This window comes from Cavia porcellus, unplaced genomic scaffold (assembly GCF_034190915.1).
Source record: "Cavia porcellus strain 051 isolate PalLab524CR breed Dunkin Hartley unplaced genomic scaffold, mCavPor4.1 scaffold_20, whole genome shotgun sequence".
NCBI classification, from domain to species: domain Eukaryota; kingdom Metazoa; phylum Chordata; class Mammalia; order Rodentia; family Caviidae; genus Cavia; species Cavia porcellus.
Genome location: NW_026947503.1, coordinates 6,966,200 through 6,992,677, shown reverse-complemented (window position 1 = coordinate 6,992,677; position 26,478 = coordinate 6,966,200). Strand labels below are relative to the sequence as shown.

General features: G+C 38.8%; 2 protein-coding genes across 7 annotated transcripts in view; one reads left to right on the top strand and one right to left on the bottom strand.

The window, feature by feature from the left end:
• Fbxo15 (F-box protein 15) overlaps positions 1 to 14,809 on the bottom strand; it is a 77,727-nt gene extending 62,918 nt beyond the window's left edge. For 2 of the 4 annotated variants that reach the window (XR_010041363.1, XR_010041364.1), the window contains exons 1-3: positions 14,500 to 14,808; positions 8,054 to 8,164; positions 5,187 to 5,291 (exon numbers count right to left, since the gene is read on the bottom strand). Coding sequence is in view for 2 of the 4 variants with exons in the window: in XM_063231444.1 (XP_063087514.1) it covers positions 5,187 to 5,291; positions 8,054 to 8,164; positions 14,500 to 14,675 (392 nt within the window). In the remaining 2 variants the exon portion in view is untranslated. Of the gene's footprint in view, positions 1 to 5,186; positions 5,292 to 8,053; positions 8,165 to 14,499 lie in introns of all 4 variants that reach the window. The other 2 variants (XM_063231444.1, XM_003466507.5) reach the window with 2 other exon arrangements.
• A 19-nt stretch (positions 14,810 to 14,828) lies between these two features.
• Timm21 (translocase of inner mitochondrial membrane 21) lies at positions 14,829 to 25,874 on the top strand. 3 transcript variants are annotated; one of them, XM_013149038.3, is made up of 7 exons: positions 15,264 to 15,853; positions 21,992 to 22,054; positions 22,156 to 22,253; positions 23,677 to 23,750; positions 23,839 to 23,944; positions 24,036 to 24,167; positions 24,699 to 25,874. In XM_013149038.3, exons 1-6 carry the CDS (start codon positions 15,556 to 15,558, stop codon positions 24,138 to 24,140), a joined length of 744 nt encoding a protein of 247 aa, XP_013004492.1. In that variant the 5' UTR covers positions 15,264 to 15,555; the 3' UTR covers positions 24,141 to 24,167; positions 24,699 to 25,874. The 3 variants fall into 3 exon arrangements, with proteins under 3 accessions (XP_063087515.1, XP_013004492.1, XP_003466565.1); XM_063231445.1 differs by having other exon boundaries at positions 14,829 to 15,368; positions 24,036 to 25,874; XM_003466517.5 differs by having other exon boundaries at positions 24,036 to 25,874.
• Positions 25,875 to 26,478: the final 604 nt, after the last annotated feature.

Below are 26,478 nucleotides of genomic sequence, written 5' to 3'. Positions count from 1 at the left end.
CAACTAAATGAGCTATCCAAATTCAGTTGGTAAGTCACGATGGTGGAATTCAGATTCCTCTTGGACAAGGTCTGAGCTCCTTTCACTCACAGCTGCCAAGAGGTTGTGAGAAGCCCTGCTGTGTTGGGGGCTTAAAGTTGGACTAATGGCTCCTCAGTCTGAGCCAATACTCTACACAGGGGAAGAGAATTAACATTTAGGGAAACCAAGGCAGAGTTTAGAATCAATTTCCTAATCTGAAAAGAGAACTTCACATAAGTAAAATAAAATCATTTGCCAATTTATGTATCCACATTTCTATTTAAAGAAGTTTGGCTGCTGAGAGAGAGCAATTCCCCTATTGAGGGTAACACTGAACTGCAGATGGAGACACCACTATTTCATTTGCTGCAGCAGGAAAGGATCTTTGCTTAAACACAGGACTTTAGATCAAATCTCTCTGATTCAGATGTTACATGGTTTCTCAAAAAACATGAACTCACATGTCACATACCTATTGATTTCTCTTTCTAGCACTGATTTTTCAAATCATTCCTCACACCAAAAAATCATTTCATACCATCATTTATATTTTGAGTTCAGAAATGTCTGGTCAATCATATGTAAAGCAATGATTAGTGGAGTCTATGTAGGAAAATCTGAAACTGTTTCACCAAAGTCTCTTTTTTGTTTGTTTGTTTTTGGTTTTGTTTTTGTCTTTTTCATTTTTATCGGTACCGGGCATCGAACTCACGACCGCCTGCTTGCAAGGCAGGTGCTTATGCCGCTGAGCCAAATCCCCAGCCCCTCACCAAAGTCTCTTTAATAGACACCTTTAAAAACTCCCTGCGCTAGCCAGGCATGACAGCACATGCCTGTAATTCTAGCATTCAGAAGACTGAGGCAGAAGGATTGCTGTGAGTTTAAGGCCAGCCTGGGCTACAAAGTGAGTTCAAGGCAAGCCTGAACTGCATAGTGAAACCCTGTGTCAAAAAGACAAAAGAAAGAAAAACAAAAACTCCTGGTGCATAAAATCTTATTTGTGCTTTGTTCAGAATTATTTTACTCATCATCTCATTCTATTTAAGTGTTCCCTTGGTTTACCAAGACCTTGAAGGAACTTTACATTTCTCACATCACCACTACCAAACTGCCACTGATGCGACTTTTATATGCCCCAGTCCTTACAAACCACAAGAGTGAGCACCACCATGGAGAGGGGTGACAGCAGCAATCATCCACCACGCACAACCAGCAACGGTGATCACATGTACCCTGGGTGAACGATGAGCTGCATTCAGAGAACTATCACAGTTAATTTACCACAATGCAGCCTAAATAAAAATATTTTATATCACGGTGTAAAATATTGTATTAGCTGTTCCCCTTGATTATTTATAAAATAAAAATGTTAAAAAAAAAGAGTAAATGCTAAGTTTAAAATGTTTTTAACACTACCACAGCATTACAGTTTTGGCCATTTGGCTGACTTTCCATGAAAAATGCCTCATTGTGTTTTGCTTCAGTGAACACCTTCATCTCTTTCCATATGATAAAAAAAAAAAAAACTCTACATTCATTCTACAATTACCAAAAATATATTTCATAAAAAAATTTGAAATTTCATAAAAAATGATTATTTCATATTTTGTTTGTGAGTATTGATATGGATGGGTGAACATAAGACATTCTCCTACATAGAAAAGATCTTTTTAAGCTAAAAAGTAGGAAATATCATCCTTCTCAACCAGAAAACAGTGTATGTCCACCTTCTGAGTATGACATAATTGAAGACAAGGTCAAAGGGACATGAGAGCTTATTCTTAGTTTCTTACCCAAGTGGTAAACACATAAAATAAAAAAATGCACTGTATTGGTAATTTCAGAACCTCACTATTCATTGGCATGACCTGAAAAATATCAAAAATCCAGATTCCAGAGCACTACATTACAACCTTCAGAAATGTAAGATAGGAGTCCAAGTTTTTAAACTTCCCCAGCTGGTTCTGATTCAGTCTTTTATAGACCAGAATTTGAGAACCACTGTACCATTTAACATTTCTTGCCCACTGTCTTAGTTATTTTCTCATTGCTGCCACATAATATCAGACACCCACAACTTAGAAAAAGGAAAGGTTTATTTTGGCTTGTAGCTTGTAAAGGCTTCACTTCCTTGTCACCTGACTCCAACACAAGGCAACATGGCAGAAGAGAATTGTTCATGGCATACCAAGCAGGAAGCAGAGAGAGATCAAGGAGGGTGCCCATGACCCAACTTCTCTCACCCAACATCACATTAGCTATAAATTCATCAGTAGACTAATCTACTGATGACTGTCATGTTCCCCATGATCCCATCACTGGCTCCCAAAAGCCCTACCTGTGAGTACACTTTGTATAGAGAGGTGCATGTGGCTTTGAGGGGACATCTAGATATAAACCATAGCATTCTGCCCCTGGTCCTCTAAAGACTCAAGCAAATCACTATGCAAGATGCATTTAGTTCATTGCTAAGAGTTGCCCAAATCCTAATAATTTTAGCACTGCTGAAAAATCTAAGTCCAGAGTCTCCTCTGAGATTTAAAGCAAATTCTTAGCTGGGCACCCCTGTAAAAACCAAAAGAAAATTAAAGACTTCCAACACACAATAGCATAAGATAAACATTCCCATTCCAAAAGGCAGAAATAGGAGTATAGGAAGGAGTGGGACCAAAAAAGACCAAAATCCAGCAGGGCAAGATTATACCCCACATTTTTACATCCAGCACCCTGGTCAAATTGTGGTGAAATGTGAACTCCAAAGAACTTGGGCAGCTCCACCCCTATGGCACTGCTGGTGGTAGCTAGAACCCTCATGGTTTCTCTCTTTGGCCAGTTTTGCTTCTTCCTTATAGCTGCCCTCAGACAGTCCAAGTTCCTGGCATTATCAACATCCTGAGATCTTCGCTGCACTTCTGGCTTCACTCTCATAGCTTTACAAAATGCCCCTGCAGGATGACACTTTCTGGCCTCCCAGGCCGTCTCTGGAAATCTGGGTGGGAGCCTCCCTGACCCTACAACTCTTGCATATGCAACTCTGCATGTGAGTTAAACCAATACCACATGGATGATACCAGGTCTGCCACAAGCAAGAGCAGCAGCTGAGCCATTTTGCACCTTGCTTGTGACTACGAAAGCCTCTAAGTGCTGAGCATGGTTACGAATACCAGGAATCAATTTCTGTTCTTTAGGCTATAGTTATTTTTGAGCATCGTTTTCTGGGGTTCTCTTCTCAAAACAAAGTCTTTCATCTTTGCAATTTTGAGCCTTTGAAGGGTAGGATATTGCTGCTTCCCCATATTCCCTTAAGGCGTTTTTGAATGATGTAGATTTGAGGTCCTGACTTCTTTTTAATGCTAATCTTTTTAGTAACCACACTCTCTCTTTACAGGCCACAAAGAGTTTCCTTTTGGGTCAAACTCAACAGTTTTAAAATTATTTAGCTGGGTTATTTGCTCTTGATTTTTAATACAGATCTTGCTAAAGGCTCCAAACAATACCTACGCCACAGCCTCTGTATTAGGCTGCCTTGAAATTTCTCCTGCCTGATTAATTAGCCTGCAAATTAGCTCCTAATCTCAGTTCTCCACAAAGTCTCAGGACATGAACAAAATCCAGATAAATTTTCTGCCAGTTCCTAACACACATGACCAAAAGTCCTAACTGCTCAGTGGAGTTCCCAACTGAAACCTCGTAAGCCTGGTCTTTATTGGTTGTATTACTATCAAGATTCTGGTCTTCAGAATTCTCATTGGAACCTTGCATCAAGCTCAACTCACAGAATTCTAGGGCTGCTTCTCTAGCTGGCATGTCTAAACCTTTCAAACTCCTCCCATAAGCCAGTTCCAAAGGCTTCTGAACCACATGGTCAGGTAGCATCACAGCAATGACTCTACTTCTCTGGTACTGAAAATCTATCTTACTTCCTCATTGATGGGACACAATACCTGGTATCTGTAACTTAAAAGATGAAAGGTTTATTTTGGCTCACAATTTGTAGAGGTTTCAGTGCTTAGTCAGCTAGCTCTCTAGCTGCACAGCAGGCAGAGAAGAATTGCTCAGGGTATGGTAGCAGGAAGCAGAGATCAAGAGAAAGGGGAAGGAGATAGACCCCTCAATGCTACAGCCTCACTGATCCACCTCCTTCCAGTAGGCTGCATCTCCCAGCATCACATTCACTATAATTCATCAGCGGACTAATCCACTGATGAGTGTCACACACCCATGCTCCATGCACACACCCAAAGCCCTACCTAAAAGTGCATATGGCTTTGCAGTAACGTGTAGATACACCATAACACCCACCATGTTCCAAGACTTATTAGAGCACTTTTGTTGTCATTCTTCATTCACTTCCTTACCTATTAACAAAACCACCATTAAAACTTGCATTCTCTCTTACTTGGTGTTTTCTCTAATGCTATGTAGGCTCTTTAGAGGACCAATATTTGTATAATTTTTTGATGTTGAATGAGAGAGTAGTCTTACAAAGCCAAGATCTTCAGCTATGGGCACAAAAAGCTCACTAGCAGTAAGGGAGATCCCATCATCTCTCTACACAAGACAAATTTCTCAGGTACAAAGATCATGATAAAAAAAAAAAGTAACAGGAGTTTCTCCTCTTTATTCATATATACCCATGGAGCACAAGTGGAACTGACTGTCTTCTTCCAAAGGTAACAGCTCTAGAAGACATTCTGGACCTCTCTCCTCCTCTCCATCACTCAGGAGCTAAGTCTATTTAACTTGTCCTAAGCTTCTTCTTTCTCTAGGATCTGCTTGACTTCCAACAGAAAGAACAAAATCTGCTACAGGAACCCAGGTCCAGGAACAATGGGGCCCTGAAGTATGTTTGAGATTGTATAGGTAAGCCTTTCCAGTTTGGGGTGAGCACAGCTAACACTCCAGGCCCAAAGTTTCACTCTCCAATAACTATAGAAATAACAACCTTGATCCTTCATCATATATGCAACAAATACTCCTTTCTTTAAGCATATAAATGCAATTACATGAAAATATCATGTTATAACCTAAAGCACTAGACTTGCATCTAAAAATACTATTGAAATTAATTATCCTAAATTGTAAAAAATGGTTAAGAGGTCTTATTAATTTTCATAACTTCTATCAAACTGTCATTAAAACATAAGAGTTGGTTTTCTCCTTACTTGTCATTGGCCAAATGATAAAACCGCCTGTTCACACAGCCAGTACACAGCAGGCTTATAGCATCCAAGTAGGAAAATATCTTCAGCAGGATTTCTGAAGGCATCCTGAGAAGGGGAAAAATATATAAGTGAAACAGTGCTTAATTTACAAATTACCCAGAAAACTACTTCTCTAAATAGAGACCATAAACAGATCCCTCCTATCTAAGAGGCAAGCTATAACCTCATCTTCAATTATGTTCTTGATTGAAGTTTCTGGTTATTACAATTCTCATAACATAAACCATTAAAGAGACTCAAGGGCACACAGTACAAACTTGCTGAGCATTTCAATTATGTTCACACACTATGAATCAACAGGTAGGATTTTACTGACTCTCTCATGGAAGTACATATTATTCATTGGTGAGATAAAAAAAATTGTGAAAACGGCTAAGATGAAAGAGTTCTAAATACTCTTTATATGGTCGCCTCTAAGCCGGAACAATCAATATCCAAACATACATTAAACCCATAGCTTTCAACTAAATATTACTTCACATTCATAGTTTCACACAATTATTGGGGTTGGGTTAGGGGACGATGGGGAGAGAAAGGGCAAGAGGAAGGTAACCAGTAGGACAAAGAGCTAAAGTGTAGGAGCAAGGAAATTTTGCTTTAGGCCACTGAGCTTCCCTCAGACACGTTAAGTTAATTTGTGTATGTTCACTTTCAGGACTATGGAATTCAAATATGAATATGAGCTCATCTCTACTTCATACTGTGGTCCTACCCCAATTCCTAATCCTATTACTCCTGTTCTAATGGAGAATGTCCATTTCCTACTATCAAACTACCTGTGCTCTGGGTCTCCAAAGCCTTCAATCTTCCATTTCTGCCTCAGTCTTCTGAATCATTGACACTAGCATCTGAAAACTCCTCTAAATATCTCATCCTAACATTATACTCTTCTCTTGATTCCTCTGATCCTCAAACTCTCTCTAGCCACCACACAATCTCTGTTATCCCTTTCACTGCCAAACTTCTGCGGAAGAACAAAAGAAAACAAAAACTGGTCTGTACCTGTTGCTTCTAGGTCCAGGGCTCTAATTTTTTGTTTCACACATTTCAATGTGAAATATAACATGCAAAAAATAAGCACCTAGTCCACCCTCCTCCACTGACGTAAGAAAGTTCTTTAAGGCTTCTCAAAGCCTCCTTGCTGATCACTCCTGTTTTTGTAGCAAAAACTCTTCTTCTGGTTTGCTCAGTTTCCCCTTCTCTTGGATTTCTTGGACCTCACAGGTCCTCCCTGGCTCTTTTAGTTGCCTTTCAGAATCCTAGTTCCTCTACGCTCCCTGAGAGCCACTTTGCTTCTCTTCTCCACTCTTTTCCCAAGACACTCTGTCCACACTCAGGACAGTCAACTCCCTCCAGACTTCACCATGACCCAGACTCACACCCACTGACACTTGGCATAACTCCTTTGCCATTACTGTGACTCTTCTGTTGCTGACCTCAATTCTTTCCCATCCCAATCTGTTGCACCTCCATTTACTTCAAGGCTTAAACCAACAGTTTTAGGTTGCCACTTAAAGTCTGTCTTCCACTTATATCAACACCTAAGTTCACAAATGAATGATATCTGTTATACCTTCAAATACATTCACATTTGTCAGTGTCTCCATCTCCCCTCCTTCTAGAGGAAAGATGCAGGAAAACAAGCAAATGAGATAATCAAAGGCATCACCCTCTAATTACAGGGTCTGAACCCCTGACCATCCTTCTGCCACCTCACTATTGCCCTGGCACCTGCTCCCACCACACTCTGAGCACTGCCTTGCTCTGCATCTCTGTGTTCCAGGTTTGGTACAGTCTTCACCAGGCTCTTTAATCTCAATTTTCAATTTTCATCGTTAATGTAACCTCCTCAATGAAGTCTTTCCTTATCTACACCATTATTCTGCACTATGGAATCCATTTTTCTTGACATCATATACCCGAATTTTAATGATTTACTTGTTTAAAAATCTGTCCCCCTCACTGGTACATCACCTCTGTAAGAACACAGGTAAGGGCTCAATGTGTCTCCCAATACCAAATACACCACCATACATATTAATGGCTAGATTAACCAAATTAAAAAAAATTTTCCCAATTTCTTATATCAGGTTACTGTATGACAGATTCTACTCCCAGAGTAAAGAGTTTTAAAACTTAAACCAATGTCCTTACATTAACTAAACTAATTAGTATTAGATGCTTAGAACTTGAAAACAGGCAACCTATGTTTAAATCACAGTTTTGCACACTTAGATTATGAGGGTTTTATTTCTTCCAGTGCAAAGTGTCGCTCTATAATAATACCAAGTTTTCAGGGTCCACACAATGCTTAGCATACAGATGATACTCCATAAACGTCACTACAGCACAAATGTACAAACACCTCATCATCAATTTTAAATAACTTTTTTAAAAGATTCTATGCTGCTGAGGGTCACCATATAAAATCTTTCCATGAAAAAAAGTTCCCAAAATATTGAAAGCTAAAGCGTTTCCAAGCTTTTCAAAGGTTTTACTTTAATTCCTTTCTCCTTTTTCAAGGGCCTTCATCAACTGAAAAGTGAATAGTTTTGAAGAACATTTTAATAAGAAAAAACTTTAACTTGTCATTTTTAGAAGTTTGGTTTCAAAAAACTAGTCTAATAAGGATAATGGTGACAGGCTTATGACTCATATCAAACTCTCCATGTTGTAAATTCTTCCTACACAATCCTATTCTGAGAGAGTTCAAAATAGCACGCTGGTGTACACAGCATGATATCTCTAAAAACTGAATGCCTAGAGTGTCCCCCACCTACTTAGAGCAGGCTACTTCTGCTACTTACCTATCCAAGTACACAGAACAGTTAGAGAACGATTTATCCCAGTACGGACTTCCTTGGGCATATTGCTTCAGGGCAGTATCGCCTGCACTGCTTTTGACACCCCGTCCCTTTCTGAAAAGGAAAGTGGGAAATTCAAATTACATGCTTAGCTGAGGTGAATTATCTGTTCCCCTGCACACATTTCTAAAGGATTCATAAAGTCAAAGATTACTCACTGTGAAACTTGATCTCTGCAGAGATTATGGAAAGAAATCAAAGAAGGGAAGGAGAAAGGAAAAGAGAAGGACAAAAGAAAGGACTGTGAAACTGTAGTGTCTTGGATAAAATAAACCTGAAGTCTGGACTCTCAGGTGTTTACAACCTAAGGATTAGCACCAGCCTGCACTAAAGGCAGTTAGTATGTCAGAGAAGTGCTACAAAATGAAAACAAAGAAAATGACACATATGTATTGACTGGTTGGTTTTGATAATACAACAGAAACTCAGTTGAATACACCATCAGTTTTAAGAACTTCAGATCTGTGAACAAGAACTGTCAACAGAATCTATGACTTTGCTGATCTTTCAGGGATCAGAACAAGTTCCAGTTCTGGCTTTGGCAGCTTTACCTATAGAAGTATCAAATAGCCACAACTATTTCTTTACATTTTAACATCTTAAACTCAGTAAAAGGTATTTGAATTGGTTACCTTTTTATTTTACTGATGCATAAAATAATAGGTCATCTTACAATAAAATGGTTTTTTAGATTTTAGGAAATAAGGTATTTGTTATGCAGTTAGTCCTTTTCAGGGTCTCTAAAATAATTTTCTATTGAGATCAAACTTCAAAACCAGGAAAGCTCAATAATAGCTTAAAGGAATCTGAAACAGCCAAGAAGTCATGAAACACACGTCTCCTACTTCTTGGCAGCAGCTCCCAAGAAAGCTCCTAGTAGGTAAGTTATTTCTCTGGGGAAGGTTTTGAAGCTGCTTCTTTAATCTACAACACACAAGTAGCAGGCATTGCCCACCCCTCCAACCAGCGCGCTATTTAAGAAGAGACTACAATCTACAGCATATGTTACCTATATCCTCAGTTCACCAGCACCTTTGCTCTGAATATGTATTCTGTTCACCAAGAATTTAACCACACTCAGTGTTTGTTTTGTTTGGTACCAGTGATTGAACTCACGACCTTGCACCTGCCAGGCAGGTGCCTGTGCCACTGAGCTAAACCTCCAGCCCTCACACTCAGTGTTTTGTACTAGGCTAATTCCCCAGATGCATTTGAACCAATACTGAAAAAGGATGTGGGCAATAATTGGAGACAAAAGTAAGACACCCTAAGAACTTCACATGAGGGCTGATTAACCCTCTGGTAGCTGAAGTATTAAACCACACAGAATGGATCATAACAGAGGACAGCCCTCAACTCCAAGCATACTCTGTCTGCCATTAGGGGACAGAAGAACCCTCACGCAAAGCCTCAGCATATCTAAGAGTGACAACACAGTCTAGTGCCTACTGCAGAAATGGTATACCATGATGCATGTATGCCAAATCAGCCAGCAGCATCTGTTTGCTACGCTGTTAGCACTGTTCCCAGGTGGTCTGAACAGCTGGCAAGTAAGTTTCTCTTCCTTCAGTAGACTTTCCTCTTTAGAAACAAGTAAAATGGCTGGCACCTGGAAAGCCCTCCACAAATACTACCTGTTCCACACAGAGGTACCTCAATGTAGCAGAAGCTGAATAAGGTAAACTTTCCCAGATCCTGGAGGGTAACAAATGCACTATAGTGAAAAATGCTGGTTGCAGAAGCTACTCCATTCCAGCTCTGGCACAGAGAGTTCAGTGCGTTTTTTGTCTTATCTGACTTTCTAGTCACTGCTTTCAAGTTAGTTCAAGTAGATGGTTCTCAACCTGCATTCTGCAGAGCAACAAAAAGAGGAAAACAGTGCAGGAAAAAAAGTGGATTTAAACTTTTTGAAATGTGTTCTCTCTAAAACAAAAAAGTCTATAAATTCTATAGTCTGAAAATTCTATATTCAAAGATACAGAATTCTATATTGACCTATATTCAAGGATAAAATACCAATTGAAAAAGGTTCTTAACATTCAAGCTTTAAATAAAAGGAATTTCTATTACTCATCTATGAAATATTAATATCTATGACACTTCCCCTAGGGCTGTGTGAAGTGTTAAGAAGTCTTTGAGTCCATATGTACACTAAGTACTATATGAAAGCTGAGTAATGTCTCTCATTAATATATATCGTTGCTTTAAAAGAAATGAATATTGTTGTAATCAAATATATCTTCAAAGGATTACTAAATTAGTAAGTTTTTTGTCCCTATGTATTTCCTCAATTAAAAGATGCTAGCAAAATAAAAACTACTTTCCCCTAGTCATACCCAAGACAACTAAAGAAAAATCAATTTTAATCTGGCAAACTAACAGTGACTAAATAAATGAGAAAAGACTCAGGCTGGCTGTGTTACATAGAAACTAGTATATCTCACTACTGGGATGTGCAAACCTTATGGAAAGCCAAATCTGGTTTGTGTGATCCAAGATCCTTAAAAAGCACACATTTTTTAAACCAGGAATTCCACCTCTACAAACACACTCAAAAAACAATATGCCTAGATGGTTCACTAAAACATGTCTATCTCAAAGTTGTCTTCACATAGGGAAAATACTTAGAAACAGCTTAAGAAATAATTATGCTGAATGGCCTCCACAGATGAACAACTTTCAGTCAATGAGAATGCAATTTCAACACAGGTGAAAGTGTTTAAAATAGAACTAGGTCTAACATACACTGCAGATATCTGCATGAATTATTCCCTCACCTCCTGCAGGAACTTACCATCATCTACACTCACCATAGCTATGCCATGTAAAACTGCAATTCAGACCCTACACACATACCCTCTCTTCTCTTTTCCCACTTTTTTTCTCCTTAGTACATATCACCATCCAATGCTGTCTTGTTTATCACCACTGTAAAGTTCCATATGAACAGGAATGTTACGTGAGCCTTGTTCAGTACTAATTCTTCAGCACTCACATGTCTAGCATGCAGATGGCACTCAATATACATCTACTAAATTAAAAATATATTAACTGAAAAAGCAGATCATATCAGTTTTGTATTTCTCCAAAAGGAAAAGTAAACATGCACACAGAGAAAAATACTAAAAGGAAAAAAACATAGAATTACAAGGTTGATACTGATAGCTTTTAATATTCCACGATGTGTTTTCTAATTTTTCTTAATACATTGAATACACAACAAATTTTGGAGGTGGTTCTTGCTTTCATTTCAGAACTGACAGGCTTAGCACAATCCTTTATCCTGAAAGCAATGGCTCCCAAAGTAACCCTGAAGAAGCTAACACCAAGACTTCCACAACTAAAAGCACAGCCTGCAGCCAACTCAAAACTTCTCACAACTCACTCACTTCAGCTAAAAATTAATGCAGATATTCATTGAATTCTACAGAACAATTTTATCTTTGCCTTATAAAAATTACCACTTAAACTATTTAATATTTCTCCCCAAGGTCTTAATTTTACATATGAGAAAGAGGTCCTATGTATCCCTACCCACTGGTACCTAGCTTTTTTGAGATGCATAATGCCAGAATATGCAACTTGTTTCAAGGAATACACAATGGCACAATCTAGTAAACTTACTGAGATGGTTAACTCCTAAATTGAGAATTTATGAGAGCCTATTATGAAAACTTACATGAAATGAATAAAGTTTCCTGCTTTGTATATATCTGTGAATGAACTATATATAAATATTAGAGGGTGCCACAAAACCCACCTTTACTAAAAGGTAATTTTAAATAACAAACAAGAAAGCTGGTACTATTTTAAAAGAAAAAAAAGTGACAAAGGCTCTTCCCTAATGTAAATCCCTAATTTAATAATAGCAAGTGAATACACTAACATCTTTGACAAAAATATTTAATATTTAAGGATTTATTTATTCAATTCTACAAATACTTCTTAAAGACACACTCTGTAAATGTTCTACATGCTTTAAAACTTTTTCTTCCATCCTTATTTATAAAATAAATGTTATTTTATTACAAAGATATTTCAGTACTTTAAAAATGTTAATGCCTATTTTTTGCTGGGTTTTTTTCCCCACAACTGAGATAGATTTCCCTTATTTCACAAAAAGTATTAAGGCTCTAATTAAGGCTTTAAAGAGACAAAGGGCAGAGGCAAGGGCTTAGAAAGCCCCTAGGACCTTCATCTCCTAAGCACCTTCCAGAGCTCTTTTTCCATAACTTAGATTTCATGTCACATCAATGTAACATTTGGTTCCACTGAGAGTACAATACTATTTCTTCCTAGAAACAACTGCATAGTGCTAAATGGACTCACATTTAACAACTTCATATAACTGTAGGGAGGGCGGTGGTTAGGGAAAAAAAAAAAAGGATTGAGATATGTTTTGTACATTTACCAATTCCCCACAATGAATGTAACCATTGTGTACTATAAACATGTCCTAATGAAAATTAAGTTTTAAAACAAATTTTAAAAAGCCAAATTAGTAAACTGCATGCATATCCTCATTCAAGTCTAATATTAAGTCAGATAATAGTTTCAAAACACTTAAGCGACATATTTTCTCCTAAAAACTTTGAATAAGTTTAGTATTTTAGTATCTAATTTCTGGGCCTGATCATTAGTATCTAGGTATAAAATTAAGCTTAATTAATATTCTGCTGTATTTCTTAGAATTTGTGATATTTATACTCACATTTTGTGTTTAAAAGATGACTAATATCTAATTTCCCACAAAGAGCCATTAAAAATAATGATGTTCTTAAAACATACGCAATCATTCTATTCTTAGGAGCTTTTACCAAAACTTCATACAGGTTCAAATCACAGGTTGAAATGCAAGTTCTCGTGGCAAGCATAAATGACAGGCACTTTTACTTACAATCATTCCACCAAGAAGTGTGCTCAACTTACAAAAGAAATAAAAAAATTCATCATATAAAAATAATTGTTTTGCCCTAACGAAGTACTGTATACGTAATAGTGGCAAAATGATTTAAAGTTCAAGCTTCCTATGCAAAACCCAGCTTTTCTCTTCTACATAACAGAATTTTTGCAGACATTGCCACAATTTCATTAACACAGGCCTGTGGTTTGTCTAGCACTCTAGCTACTTAAGCAAGAACTATTCTGGAGCTGGGCATGGTGGTGCACACCTGTAATTCCAACTATTGGAGCAGCTGAGGCAGAACCACCTCAAGTGTTGGAGTTAACCTGGGCCAGTGAGACCCATTCTCAAAATTTAAAAATGACTTTAAGCCCCCTAAATTCAGAACCCGGTACGAATAACAACCTATTACAGGAAGGTACAGGGCTGTGCTTTTGAAACCAGAATAAATGGGGTTAACAGAAACTGAAGGACAACAAAAAACAGAATCTTAGAGAGGGGTAGAGAGAGACACTTGAAACAAAACAGAATCCTTTTATCATGCTTAAACATAAAAAGCAAAATACGGATGACTTCACAGCTGCAGATCAAAGAGCTTGAGAGCAAAAGCTAAGCCTCACCAGGGTGATGGATTCAGGGCTAGAAATTTCTTCTGATAAAAACGAGTGGGATTTTGTAATGTCCTATTGCCACATATTGATATTTTGACACATTGACTCACTCTATTTCTTTAAATTACACTGAAGATCTTTCTGAAAGGCAGCACAGCCTCCTGCTCTCTGCTCCTTTCCCTTCTCACTGAAGCTGCCATCTCTCACAGGAGCATATGACCCTTCAGTTCTAGTCAGCCCCGGAGAAACAGCAGAGACATAAATACACACAGGTCCCTGCACTTAGGTAAGAACAGGTGGAACAGGTAGAGTTGAGCACCGCCAAGTGGCTGTCTAGAAAACAGCTTGGCCTCACACACGCTCCATCTTCCATCCTTGCCGGCCAAGATCCGCACCCGAGAGGGGCAAGACGTAAAGAAATACGCGTAAGATCTGGGATGGGTCTATTTCACTTCTCTAAGCCTGTAATCATTAAAAAACCACATAAAGGGACTCCGATTCTAGAACTGTAACTATATTAGCAACAGGGCAATGCCCAGCTCTCTCCGGCCCACCAGGGAAGCTCGCGCTGGGCGCCGCCCTGGTGGACCGGCAGACCACGGTCTTCGCCGCGGGGTCCCGGCGCTGCCGAACAGGAGCAAGAGCTTCCCACTGGGCCTAACAGTAACACCCGGACTGCCACAGAATACTTCTGGGAAGCGGCTCTACCAAGCCTGGGAGACACCAAGTTCCCAGGGTGAAGAAACTCCCTTCAGTCTTTCGTCTAACCTTTCCCGCGTTAAGAAGAAAAAAAAAAAAACGCTGAGTCACGTGCCAGAGCCGGACCAATAACACTCGCGAGCGCGAGGGGGCCTGAGCGACCGGGTGAGGGCTACCTCGCGACACGGACTCCTCCCGCTGGCCCTGACGGTCTCCTGAAGCGGGACGCCCCGGAGCACCCAGCCGCAGCCCCTGTCCTGCCGCAGGCCGTGCCGCCGCCGTGATAGGGTCCACGCGGCTCCTGTTGGCCCAGCAAGCGGTGCCGCGAGGGCCGACCGCGTCCTGTCGCCATAGAGACCAGGCAGGTACAGCCCAGGGGCCAGACTTCTCCAGAGGATTCCGCCCCCAACCTCGCGCGCGTGCGCAGACGTACGACCACGCTCGTGCATGCGTATTAAGCGTCAGTCCTCGCTCTATCTCTGGGAGCAGCTTCTAGACCCTTCCGGGGTTAGCTCCGCCATAATGACGCCAAAACGCCATATGCCGTAAAGCCACGAAGAGTTTACGACACACGCCTGCTTGAGGTTGTAACCTGTTGGCTGTTTGGGTTTTTGAAAGGAAATTGAAAAGCAAACTAAATCATTTGCCCATTAGTAAAACCAAATAAGACGAAAGACTTCCTAGATAGCACAGCCCTTTTCAGGAAAGGCACTAAAAAACACTCAGGTCACAGCTGTTCATTTAATTTTTGCACGTTCTGTTTGAACCGCCCAAACACTGGCACAAATTCAGCCACAAGTCTTGAGGAGTAAGAAGGGTGAGCCGTGTCGCCAACGCTACTCTCGCAGAGACGTCTGGGAGGCGGTAGAGATGGGCCGGGCTCTGGCCGCCTTGTATTGTGGGAAATACAGTCCCTCTTTCCTTCCACTCAGTGACCCCGCGGTTAAGTGTAAAGTCTTTGAACTCCGCTTCCCAGAATCCCTGGAAGAGTCCCAGACTGCTTTGCGAGGGTATGGTCGGGAAGGTGCAAATGTCAGCGTGAAAGGTAACCGGGACATTTTAATTCAAACTACAGGAAAAACCAGAAGAGCATTCTTTCCAGAAACTTTTTGTCAGGATATCCCTAAAGCAGCTGTAATATAAATGTGTGAATTTCAGTACGTGTCTGGCCATGTGGTGACTCTTTGCTGATTGTAGTAAGCATCCTCAATACGCGGAAGTTTTCTTTGAACATGATTTGTACCTTTCTGCGAGCTGTACAGTATGCAGAGAGGCTACACAGGTCCTCAGGGAGGCGATTGCTGTCGCCACAGTTCACGCTTAACAAAGCGTGCTTTACGACCGAGCCTAGTTTGAGATGGGGGCTGCAAGAGCGGAAGGAAAAGGTGCTATCAGGATGTATCTTTGAAGTCTCCCGGAAAACTATCTGGACGCAGGGACCGCGACCCCAGAAAGCACAAAACACCGGCAAGCAAGTATCTTTGCACAGAAGTCAGAAAGGGGAAACCGCTATTCCAACGACCCAGAAAGGTAAAAAGTAATATTTGTAGTGTCGTGTCAAACATCCAATCTGACGAGAGCTGCTGATAACCTTTATCTCGAGCTTACAAGTAAAATTGAAAAACCAGGTCACACAAATTAAAAAATATGTTCGTTAAAGATAGTTTACAACCATAAAACATAGACCTACTATTTTCACAAATTTGAATTCGGACTTGAAAGTTGATTGTGAGCCTGTAATCCTAGCACTTGGGAGACTGAAGCTGGAGGAGGGTTGAGAGTTCGAGACCAGTCTGGACTATAAAGTGAACTCAAGGCCAGCCTGAAACTACAAAGTGAGACCCTGTCTCAAAAAGAAAAAGTTTATTTTGATAGCAATAAAACAATTGTGTTTAGAAAACTTGTATTATGATACACATATGTAAAGTCATTAAAGGGTATAAATAGAAGAGGTTATTTAGTCATAATCAACATGGTTTTATTTCAGCTCCATAAACTCTTACTGAATAACTGACTTTATTTCTAGATCCTGAGTTAGATTTTACAGACTAAAGAATTAAAGACTTGTAAACGTTCCTTTCCGGCAGACAGTTTAGGTGTAGTAATAGAACACACTGAGTAGGGAGGATTAAGAGTAATTTTTTTAGGAAAAGTGAAAGATGTTTTCACAAATATTTTAAGTTATTTGAGCCTAACACGGTGACGCATGCCTGTAATCCCAGCACTAAGGAGGCTGAGGCAGGAGGATTGTCACAAGTTTGAGGCCAGCCTGGGGTACAAAGTGAGTTCAACACCAGCCAGAACCATATAGTGAAACCCTGGTCAAAAAAGACCAACTAAATAAATAATAAATGTTTTGTTTATTGCTTCATTTTACAAGTAACTTATAAGAAAATAATAAAGGGAGGCAAAGTAAGCAGTTCAGACCCCGTTATTATACAACACATAGGTGACAATTATATTTTAGTTGTCATAATAAATATATATTTGTTAATGTTTAACATTAAAATGAATATCCTATCAGTCGTTTTGTAGCCTGTGAAATGTGTTAAAAATATAATCCAAGATTTCCATTCATGATAGTAATTTAGCACAAAACAACAGCCTGTATGCGGAGGTGGAGGATACACAAGTATCTTTGTTATGTGTTGGGTCATCTGGCTGAAGCAATAGAGCTGTTTGTACTGCAAGAAGAAGTCCTTTCCTGGGATAGCCCTCATCCAACGGTGAGAGCTTTCCTTCCTAGTGATTCAGTGAACCAATGAGAACAGTATTCCTACATATAGAATATGCTGCCTCTAAAATCCAAAAATGTCAACCAAGAATTATGATAACAAATAAAGGATGAAATACTTTCTCATTTACTTAGGATAAGATATCCTATCATACCTCAGAGAGTTTACCCCCGCAAGTCTCGCATTTAGTTTGGTGAGCTTCTGTCATGTCAAGCACGCCTCACATTTGGAACACACACCTTACCAAGCCCTCTGACACACTTGGCACTTGTTCCTCGGCTCTAATATAGTAGCATCGATGTAGTATACAGATGGGTTATTCTGCTGAATGTCCAGAGTAGCATCATCCAAATAAAATTTTGTGCAGTGATAGAAATATTCTTTGTCGGGCTGGGGATTTAGCTCAGCGGCATAAGCGCCTGCCTTGCAAGCAGGCAGTCGTGAGTTCGATCCCTGGTACCGATAAAAACGAAAAAGACAAAAAAAAAAAAAAAAAAAACAGAAATATTCTTTGTCTTTGTTGTCCAATATGGTTGCCACTGACCACATGTGGCTTCTGAGCATGTGAAATGTAGCTAGTGTAACCAAGGAACTTAAATGTAGTTAATTTAGAATTAGACTGAAATAACTATAATTGGCTAGTAGCAACTGTACTGAACAGTCCAGGACCAAAAGGTTTCAGTTCCATAAGATTATATAAAGAGACTTGGAAAATTATCAAACTCTAGGAAAGACCACAAATGTATACTGCTATCTCTTTCATGTTACTGCTGACTACTACGGCTGCTGTTTCTCAGTGCTGTGTATTAATGTGCTACATAATGTTCTTATATTTGGCATCGTATATGTATAGGGGCTACCGCTTGGTTGACTGTAGTGATCTACAATTATTCTTTAGTACCTAACTGGTTTTTGAAGGGGAACACTGATGACTTAAATAGGAATATGACAGCAAGCACCACTCCCGTATCATTAGGTCTTTAAGAATTGAAATGCCCTTGCCATTCTCCCCTTAGATGTAGTAAATTTTTTTTATTTTCTATCTTGGTCAGCAGGAGGAAATTTAGAGGCTTTCATTCCAGTTTGGATCTAGCTGTAAATCTGTTAAAAGCAACTTTGTTACACAGCCCTAACATACCTAACAGGGATTTGATTCTTTGGATGACTCCAGATCCTTGGAAATTATTGTTGGTGTAGACTCTCTGGGCAAGTTAATGGCCCAAGTTCCCTTTACTAAAGCACCAATCTAATCATGTACTCTTGCTCACATTGTTATGAAAGAACGGTCTTTCTATTAGTGTTTTCCAGGTCTGAATACTTGTTCAGGACCAGAAAGTACGGCAGTCATCATACTTTCCATTAGAGCAGTTGCCTTAAGTGTCCTGATTTTCCTTAATTTTCATGATTGCGTAATTGAGCAGTATCCTTATCAGCTGCCCATTAGTCTTGCCCTTGGGAATACAATGGTATTGTAATCGTCTGTTGCTTTCTGCAGGTCAAACACCCCTGGCTGCCACTCATCCTTACATGTATTAGGATAATTGTACCTACCCAGTGAATACCATGACTTTGTCTTTCAGGATTCTTTTATCCCTATATCGTGAGGGAATCCTGTCCTGTAAAGATGTAACTGTGGCTTCCAATAAGCTTTTGGTTTTTGTTTTGGTACTGGGAACTGAACTCAGGACCTTGCGCTTGCCAGGCAGGGGCTTGTGCTGCTGAGGTATGTCCCAAGCCCAGCTTGTGGGTTTTGAAGCTTTCTATCTTACATCTACTCTAGTGTGCCTATTCTTAGCCCAGTGAGCCTTTATCCAGTTTGCCATGCCAGTTCCATCGTTTATTTTCACTTAATGTGGACCATTACTGTTAACAAGTTTTCAAGAGCAAACCCAGCTGTTATCAGCTTTCCAGGTGCTTTCCTCCTGGGTAAATTCGTTGTCACAGTACACGGTGCCTCCATGTAGATCAACCCTTACTCTCGAGGTTTGTAGGCTCTGCTCCTTGATAAACTTGGCGACAGTACAAAGGATTGAACCCAGGGCCTTTATACTGAACTATATCCCCACCCCTTTTTCTTTTATTTTGAAATAATTTTACGAAGTTGCTCAGGCTGGGTTTGAACTTAGGATCCTCTTGCCTTAGTTTCCCAGAGTATTGGGTTTACAGGTTTGTGCCATCGCACCCACTCCTTGATGTCCTTAATGGACAGTCATATTACTGTTTATGTTCTCCAAGTTCCTTGAACGTATTGTCCATTTTTTTTCATCTCGTACCTAGTTATGTTGTCTTTAGGCAGAAAGGAAAACAGGAGGAGAGACTTCCTGAGGGACTACATGTCTTGCTAGGCCAAAGTCCTATCAAAGGAGAAGGACTTGCTGACCTTTAATGAGAATGAATAAGTCACTTCTTTGGGCCTAGAACTTTTAGAAGAAACTGAAGATTGCATATTTTTAAAAGGATTAACCTCTATATCTCAGTACCAAGCTTTAGGTTTCCTTTCATCCCAAATCAGAACTTGGCTTTCACAAAGGAGATCTGCTAGTCTTGAAATGCTGGCCTGTACTGTTCTGATGACCTGCATCTGAGCCTCAGCATTTCCTTTTTTCTGGGTGTAGCCATGATTTATGACATCAGAGAAACATCTTCCTTTCTTTCTTAGCCTTCACTGGGGATTCCTGTTATCTTCTCATCTTTCACTGTATACCTATGCCCCATCTATAGCCACTATCCTGAAATTGTTTATTCCTCCAAAATTCCCTAAAATAGCAGTTCCCAGTACATTGTGTCTTACCGGGATGGAATATTCATCAGTCCTGGGTCAGAGTTGTAACAGTACAGTACAGCTGCACGCTTGGGCCTGTGAGTGCTCCTTGTGGCCAGCAAGAGTCTAGTGATTGAGCTCCAAAATCTAAATTTGGGGCTGCTTCTTCAGACCATTCCTTGTAGTACCCCTATAGCTCAGCTTGCTAGGGATGTGGACATAGTGAAATTCAAATAAAGAGGTTTGTTGGGAACCAGTCTGAGGGCCCGTTAGGGTCAGATGAAGTAGCACTGGGCTGAGAAACTCATGTCTGTGTGCAGTGGGGCCTTGGTCCTGGGGGAGCTCGGTCCTAAGGAAGAGCCATGACCCAGTGAGGATCTGTTGTTGGATAAAGAAATGCACAAAGAGAACTCAGCTGAGAGCAATGAGCTACTACTCTCTACAACTGGAGGTACCCACTAAGGGGCAGAGACACAAATGGATGAGGTTTTTTTTTTTTTCATCGTCGATGATGATGTTGTTGTTTGGGTTTTTTGTTTTGTTTTTTGCTTATTTTTTTATCAAATTGCTAGATCTCGGAGGATTAAAAGAGGAGGATAGACCATGAGCAACTTCCACTGGAGACACCGGTAAAGTAACAGTACTATCAACTTGGAGCTTGGGCATCCAGCTGGCAGCATTTGTTGAAGTGTATTACTCGTGTTTCCATCACTGGACACAACACTCAACATCCACAAATTAAGGGAGGAGTTTAATTTGGCTCACAGTCTGAGTCCATGGTTTGCTGGCTCCAAAGACGGTTACAGTGGGGAAGCAAAGCAAGAGAAGAGTGCCAGAGAAGCAGGGCACAGATATGGAACCCACGACCCACCCAGACACATCTACAAGTATGCACCTCTAAACCAGGACAAATCCCAAAACCAGTCACTGTGAAACTCAACCCTAACTACGGAATGTGGCATTTATGGCATTAAGGGGGAATGGCATGGAGATACTGTCATGGTAGACCTCTCGACATCTAAATCTGGGTGACAAGTTTGTTGTTACAGTCATGGATTAGTCTTGTGAATTATACAGATTTTAACAGGTGCATCTCTTTTAGTGTTGGAATCACGTTTTTTAGGTTAGGAACCTGCACTGAAAATGTAAAGAATTGTGCTATGCTGAAGATGATTTTAAATAAATATTGTAAAGTAATAGAAGTTTATGATACCGAAAGGGAGAAACAATAACTTAAAATTTTGCTTTTCTGAAAAAAATTGTAAGAGATTTATATTTAAGATACCTAAGTTCCTAATGTGAATAAATTAACCAATAAATATGATACCAAGCAGGTAATACACTTTTTCAGCGTCACTGAAGTAACTGTAATTGTAGGAACGTTTGCGTATATATGTAGATAAGATATTTATATAATGTGCATACATCTATACAGTGGTACCTCGGTTCACAAACTTAATTTGTTCTCCAACTTTGGAAAAGATGGCCATATTTGTGTTTATGTAGGAAAGATGGCCACAATCGTGTTTGTCACCTTATGCATAGTTTGCAAACAAAAACAAAATGTTGTCAAATGTTTCTGTTTGTGAAGTGAGGTGCTACTATACCACGTCCCATAACAGTGCTTGGTTGAATTTTTTAGCTCCTAGAATTTCTCTTCAATCCACATATACATCTCTATTAGTGTGGAAAAAAGTGAGCACAGTATGTCTTCCATGTAGATTCATTTTCTAAGCTTTTTAAATTCACAAATCTTCCTCACCAAGCAGATTCCAGTTCTGAATTCAATTCCCTTTGTATCTCAAGCTCTAGTCAGTTGGGAAACATGGCTGAAGGCATTTGAGAATGTTAATCTGTGCCCAGAAAGCCTGGGCCCATTGTTTTTAATCTGTTAACAGCTGTTCTCACTGAGGGACTGAATGAGAATCTCCTCCTCCTAAAAATCAAGGCAATACTAAGTTTATTTAATAAAACAAAAACATATTCCTAGACCCTGTCGCAAGGTTTTCCTAAAGCTGTGAAGCACAGGGAAATTTGAGAACAGCTCCCGAGAACACACTGGAGCCCTCACTTTGACCCTGACGCCTGGTGTCCTGCTAGAAATGCCGAAGCTGGGAGCAGACTGGTTTTCGGGCGGCACATGTATGACTCCCTGGTGTTCTCTCTTTGCAGTGAAAGAAGCTGGACGAGATTTCACCTATTTAATAGTGGTACTCATTGGAATCGGCATTACAGGTAACCAAAAACAGCAAGTATAACACTCCTGAATATCTCTTTAACGAAACGTTTCATCTCATTCTTGCTTGGCTTCATCTTCTTTTTCTGTGATTTTTCAGGTGGCTTGTTTTATGTGATTTTCAAAGAACTTTTTTCTTCATCCAGTCCCAGTATCATATATGGGAAAGCCTTAGAAAAATGCAGAACGCATCCTGAGGTTAGTTCTCTGAGGAGAGGGAGAATATGTTGGGGAGGAGGAATAGGTATAATTCAAATACCAATTCTGAAACTGTTGAAATGCAAAGCAATGCTACTGACTGAGGTGTGATTGTGATATTATTGAGTGTATTTGAAACACTTTGGTTGCAATCACCCAAAAGTCAGTATATAGCTATTTTCATCCTAATTGTATGTATATATTACTTTGAGCAAACAGAACTCCATAAAATCAATACAAAGAATGAGCTATTATTAAAGTTATAATTTGCTACCTAAGGGAGTTCTATGAATAAGCAGTTAAAATTTAACAATGAAAACTGAAGTTTTTCCAGTACTTTTTTTTTAAGAGCCAACTCTCTGTTGGGTACTATGCCTGCTCGAAAAAATAATAAAATCCTAATATTCTAATGATCATATATTTATTAAGTTACTTGAACATTTGCTGTATTTGTTTAAGCAAATATCTGTCATATATTATTCCTTTTCATTCATGCCCAGAAGTTATGAAGATACTCAGCAAAGAAAAATTATATAAAGTTGAGGGCAAAACTCTTTTAAGTTTGATATCAAATTTAGATTTTTAGAGCCAGGGATTTAGCTCTGTGGTATCAGCACCTTCCTGGCAAGCATGAGGTCATGAGTTCGATGCCCACTACCAAAAAAAATAAAACAGAAAGAAAAAGAAATTTATATTTTTTAGAGAGGGTCCTAAGTATTTGATTATTAATTAAATTGATAAAAACTACATTTCTACTTTTGAATTTTTCAATTAAGAATTATAGATTCATACTTTATTTTAAATATGTCATTGTTAACTTGGTTTTTTCTTAGTGTGTTTAATAACTTAAAATGCCTTATTGATCTCATAGCTTTTAGTATTAGACCCATTCATTAAATTTTATTATAAATGTTCAAACATTTTGTCTTCAAGCTATGAGGTATTAGTAGAGAAATATTTGAACACTTCACTTTTTTGTAAGGGGAATGGAAACAGCTTCACTTTAATGAACATTGTTCCAAAATTACAAGTGACACCATAAAGTTACCTGTTTCCAGTTCGTGCATGAAATACTTGAATTGTCAATGGAATGATTTTTTTTTTTCGTCTTTCTGAGACAAGGTCTCAGTATGCAGTTCAAGCTGGAATTGAGCTCATTTTGTTGCCCAGGCTGGTTTCAAACTTCAACCACTTTCCTGCCTCAGCCTCCCAAGTGCCACAATTACTGGCATGCATCATTATGCCTGGCTATGGGATGACTTTTGCATAATAAATTCTCCCCCAGTTTTCTCCATCATTGGAGTCACCATTTTTGAAAGGGCCCTAAACTTACTAACTTGTTTCCCTAAAATATTTTTATAAAAACCTGTAAAAAAAAAAAAAAAGTAAAGCACTAAAATTAAACATTGTCTTTATTTTGCAGGTGATCGGTTTCTTTGGTGAGCCTGTTAGAGGCTATGGGGAGATGACAAGACGTGGTCGAAGGCATCATGTCAGGTACTGCTGTCTCCCTGAACTTAGAAAGCTCAAGGATAGTTTCTAAGTAGAAGGAACTGTGACTTACATTTATTTCATGTCTCAACAGTTTTATTGATTATGTGAAAGATGGGCTGAAACATACACGTGTGAAATTCTACATTGAGGGGTCTGAGCCAGGGAGGCAAGGAACAGTGCATGCAGAAGTGAAAGAGGTGAGAGAATGCGGTCATCAACGTCGCTGGCTCTGACAGTGTTCTCTAAGCTCTGGAAGGGAAATAACACCTGGAAATATATTTTTTTCAGAATCCAAATAGTGGAGAATATGAATTTCGGTACATATTTGTGGAAGTGGAATCCTATCCTAGAAAAACTATTATCATTGAAGATAATCGATTCCAAGAAAATTGAAGAATCAAGCAAGCATACTGTTTCCTGGTGGGTGTGAAACGGTGCAAATTCATTATGATCTCCACAGCTCCTGAGTACAAGAGTACATCACTCACAAAAGTAAATGTAATGAGGTATTTGATGTGAAAAATCATGAAATAGACTATGGAGCATATTTTGTTAGTGCAAATTGTCAATTATGGCAGTATTTCTCCTCTATTTAACATCATCATGATGAAAATTTTTGTTACTGAAAATTTTACACAATGTAAATAAATTTAACTATTTAGGCTTTTTTATATATTACATAATTATATAAAGCTGGCAGAAAAAGCTAGAACTAAGAAAAATGTCCAGAATATCTTCTTTCTATGTAATTTGGAATCTATCTTCAGATGAACATATGGAAGTATTTGAAAACTATAGTGAGCGAAAGGATAAACACATTGTAGAAAGGCTGTAGAAATCATGTGATTTAGAATTCGTATTTCCCGTTTTCCACCCCGTGATGGTAGGCATTGTCTACTGTGAGAAGAGCACACACTGCACTCTGAACTGTTCTCACTCCGCCTTTTCTAGCTGGTGTGTGGGCCTTGCAGGTCCTCAGCTTCGTCAGACCTCGCTGTTCTCTGGCTGCCTGGTGACTGAGATGATGGGTCCAAGTACCTGGACTTTAGAGGCACCATGAGACATCCCAGCCCCTTTAGAATGTATGCTGATACTGGACACTGCCAAGAGAACGCCAGAGATAAATGGTAGTTATTCAAATGTGTGTGTGAAGCCTTTTTTAAAAAAATATGAATACCTTGTTTTATTTGAAGTGTTTGCTGGAGATCTGTTAAAAAGTGACTTTAACTTTCAAGACTTTATCACATAACCACAGTGCTCTGTGTGCTGTCATCTGTGGTGGCTTCAGAGTGGGGATCTCCCAACACTTTTTTTGTTCTTTAGAACTGACAGTGGAGGGATTTCTGATGAGTTTTGAGATCCTAGCATATTCAGGATAGAAAGATCTCAGGCAAATCTGTTTTCCTGCTTAGTTTATCTCTTTGCTTAAGTTAGTTAAATTTTTTGTTTAACTACTGCCTTAAGTGTTTTATTATTTCAATTGTAAAAATTTCAAACATTTAGGATAAATGGAAAATATCACAGCATACCTGTTATCTCGCTGAGGAGTCATGCCTTTAATTACAGGGTGAACTCAGTTTGAGTTAGGTCTCTCCGCCAGTTTTTCTGTCCTTCCCAATAGATTGCTTCTTATCACTTATATAGAACTATTCTTTTATATATATAATAAACGTTTAAAGTTTTTAAATGTGATCTGATTTTGGTTTTGGCAGTAAAAACGTAACAGGTTATCTACATCTAACTAGCTGTCCTAATGAATCTCAATGTAGTTTGATTTTATTCAACTGCTCATTGACATAATTTTACAGTCAAAGTTGTATCACTACTTAAAATTCATAAAGGTGTTGTACCTTGTGACCATACTGTTAAGTAAAATAAATCAGATACAAACCTAAATATCACATGATTTCTCTTATGTGAAAAACCCAAAATATAAATAAAGAGCAAAAGTAAAAGATAGTATAATAGGAAGAAGGGAAATCTTTCTCAAAGGAAAAGATCAGGAAGTAGGAGGGAGGGGAAGGGGATGGAAAAAGAATTAAGACGTGTTATGTACATGTACCAATCCCCCACAAACTGTAATCATGAACTACAACCATACTAATAAAAATACTAATGAGAAAAAGATATTACTGTTTATCATTTTATAAATATTAACTGGTTATATCACAAAATTACTGAAATACATATTTGCATCTTAAGAATTGAAAAGCAAAGGAAACAATATTTCCTTTTCAAATACTCCTGCTTGTGCTGAGTAGCTGTCTGTCCTCTTCCTCCTTTACCTCACCTTCAAATAAACTGTCTTTTATTTAAAAATAAAATAAAATAAAGGAAAAATAAGCCACCAACAACAAGAACATAAGAAAAAATGCAGATAATTTATTTCTTATCTATAGTTGTTGAAAACGTTCCCTAATACAAAGAAGTCTGTTGATAATTGTATATAAAAATTAACCTACTTTAAAATCACTGTAAGGAAAAAATTTTTTGTATTTACATATAGAAGTTAAGCTTTCTCTTGGATTTTTTTCATCTTATTAGAAGCTTCACAAAATGACTATAAAACCAATAAAATATTTCTCTGACAATTTTCTGTCCAGTAATAAGTAACATGAGCTAATTTTGTATCCATCTTGTGATAAATATTTATGGAAGTGGCCATTTGATAAGTGCAGTGATAAACGCTATGGGGGAAATCATCTAGTACTCTTGAAGGCCTAAATTTTAA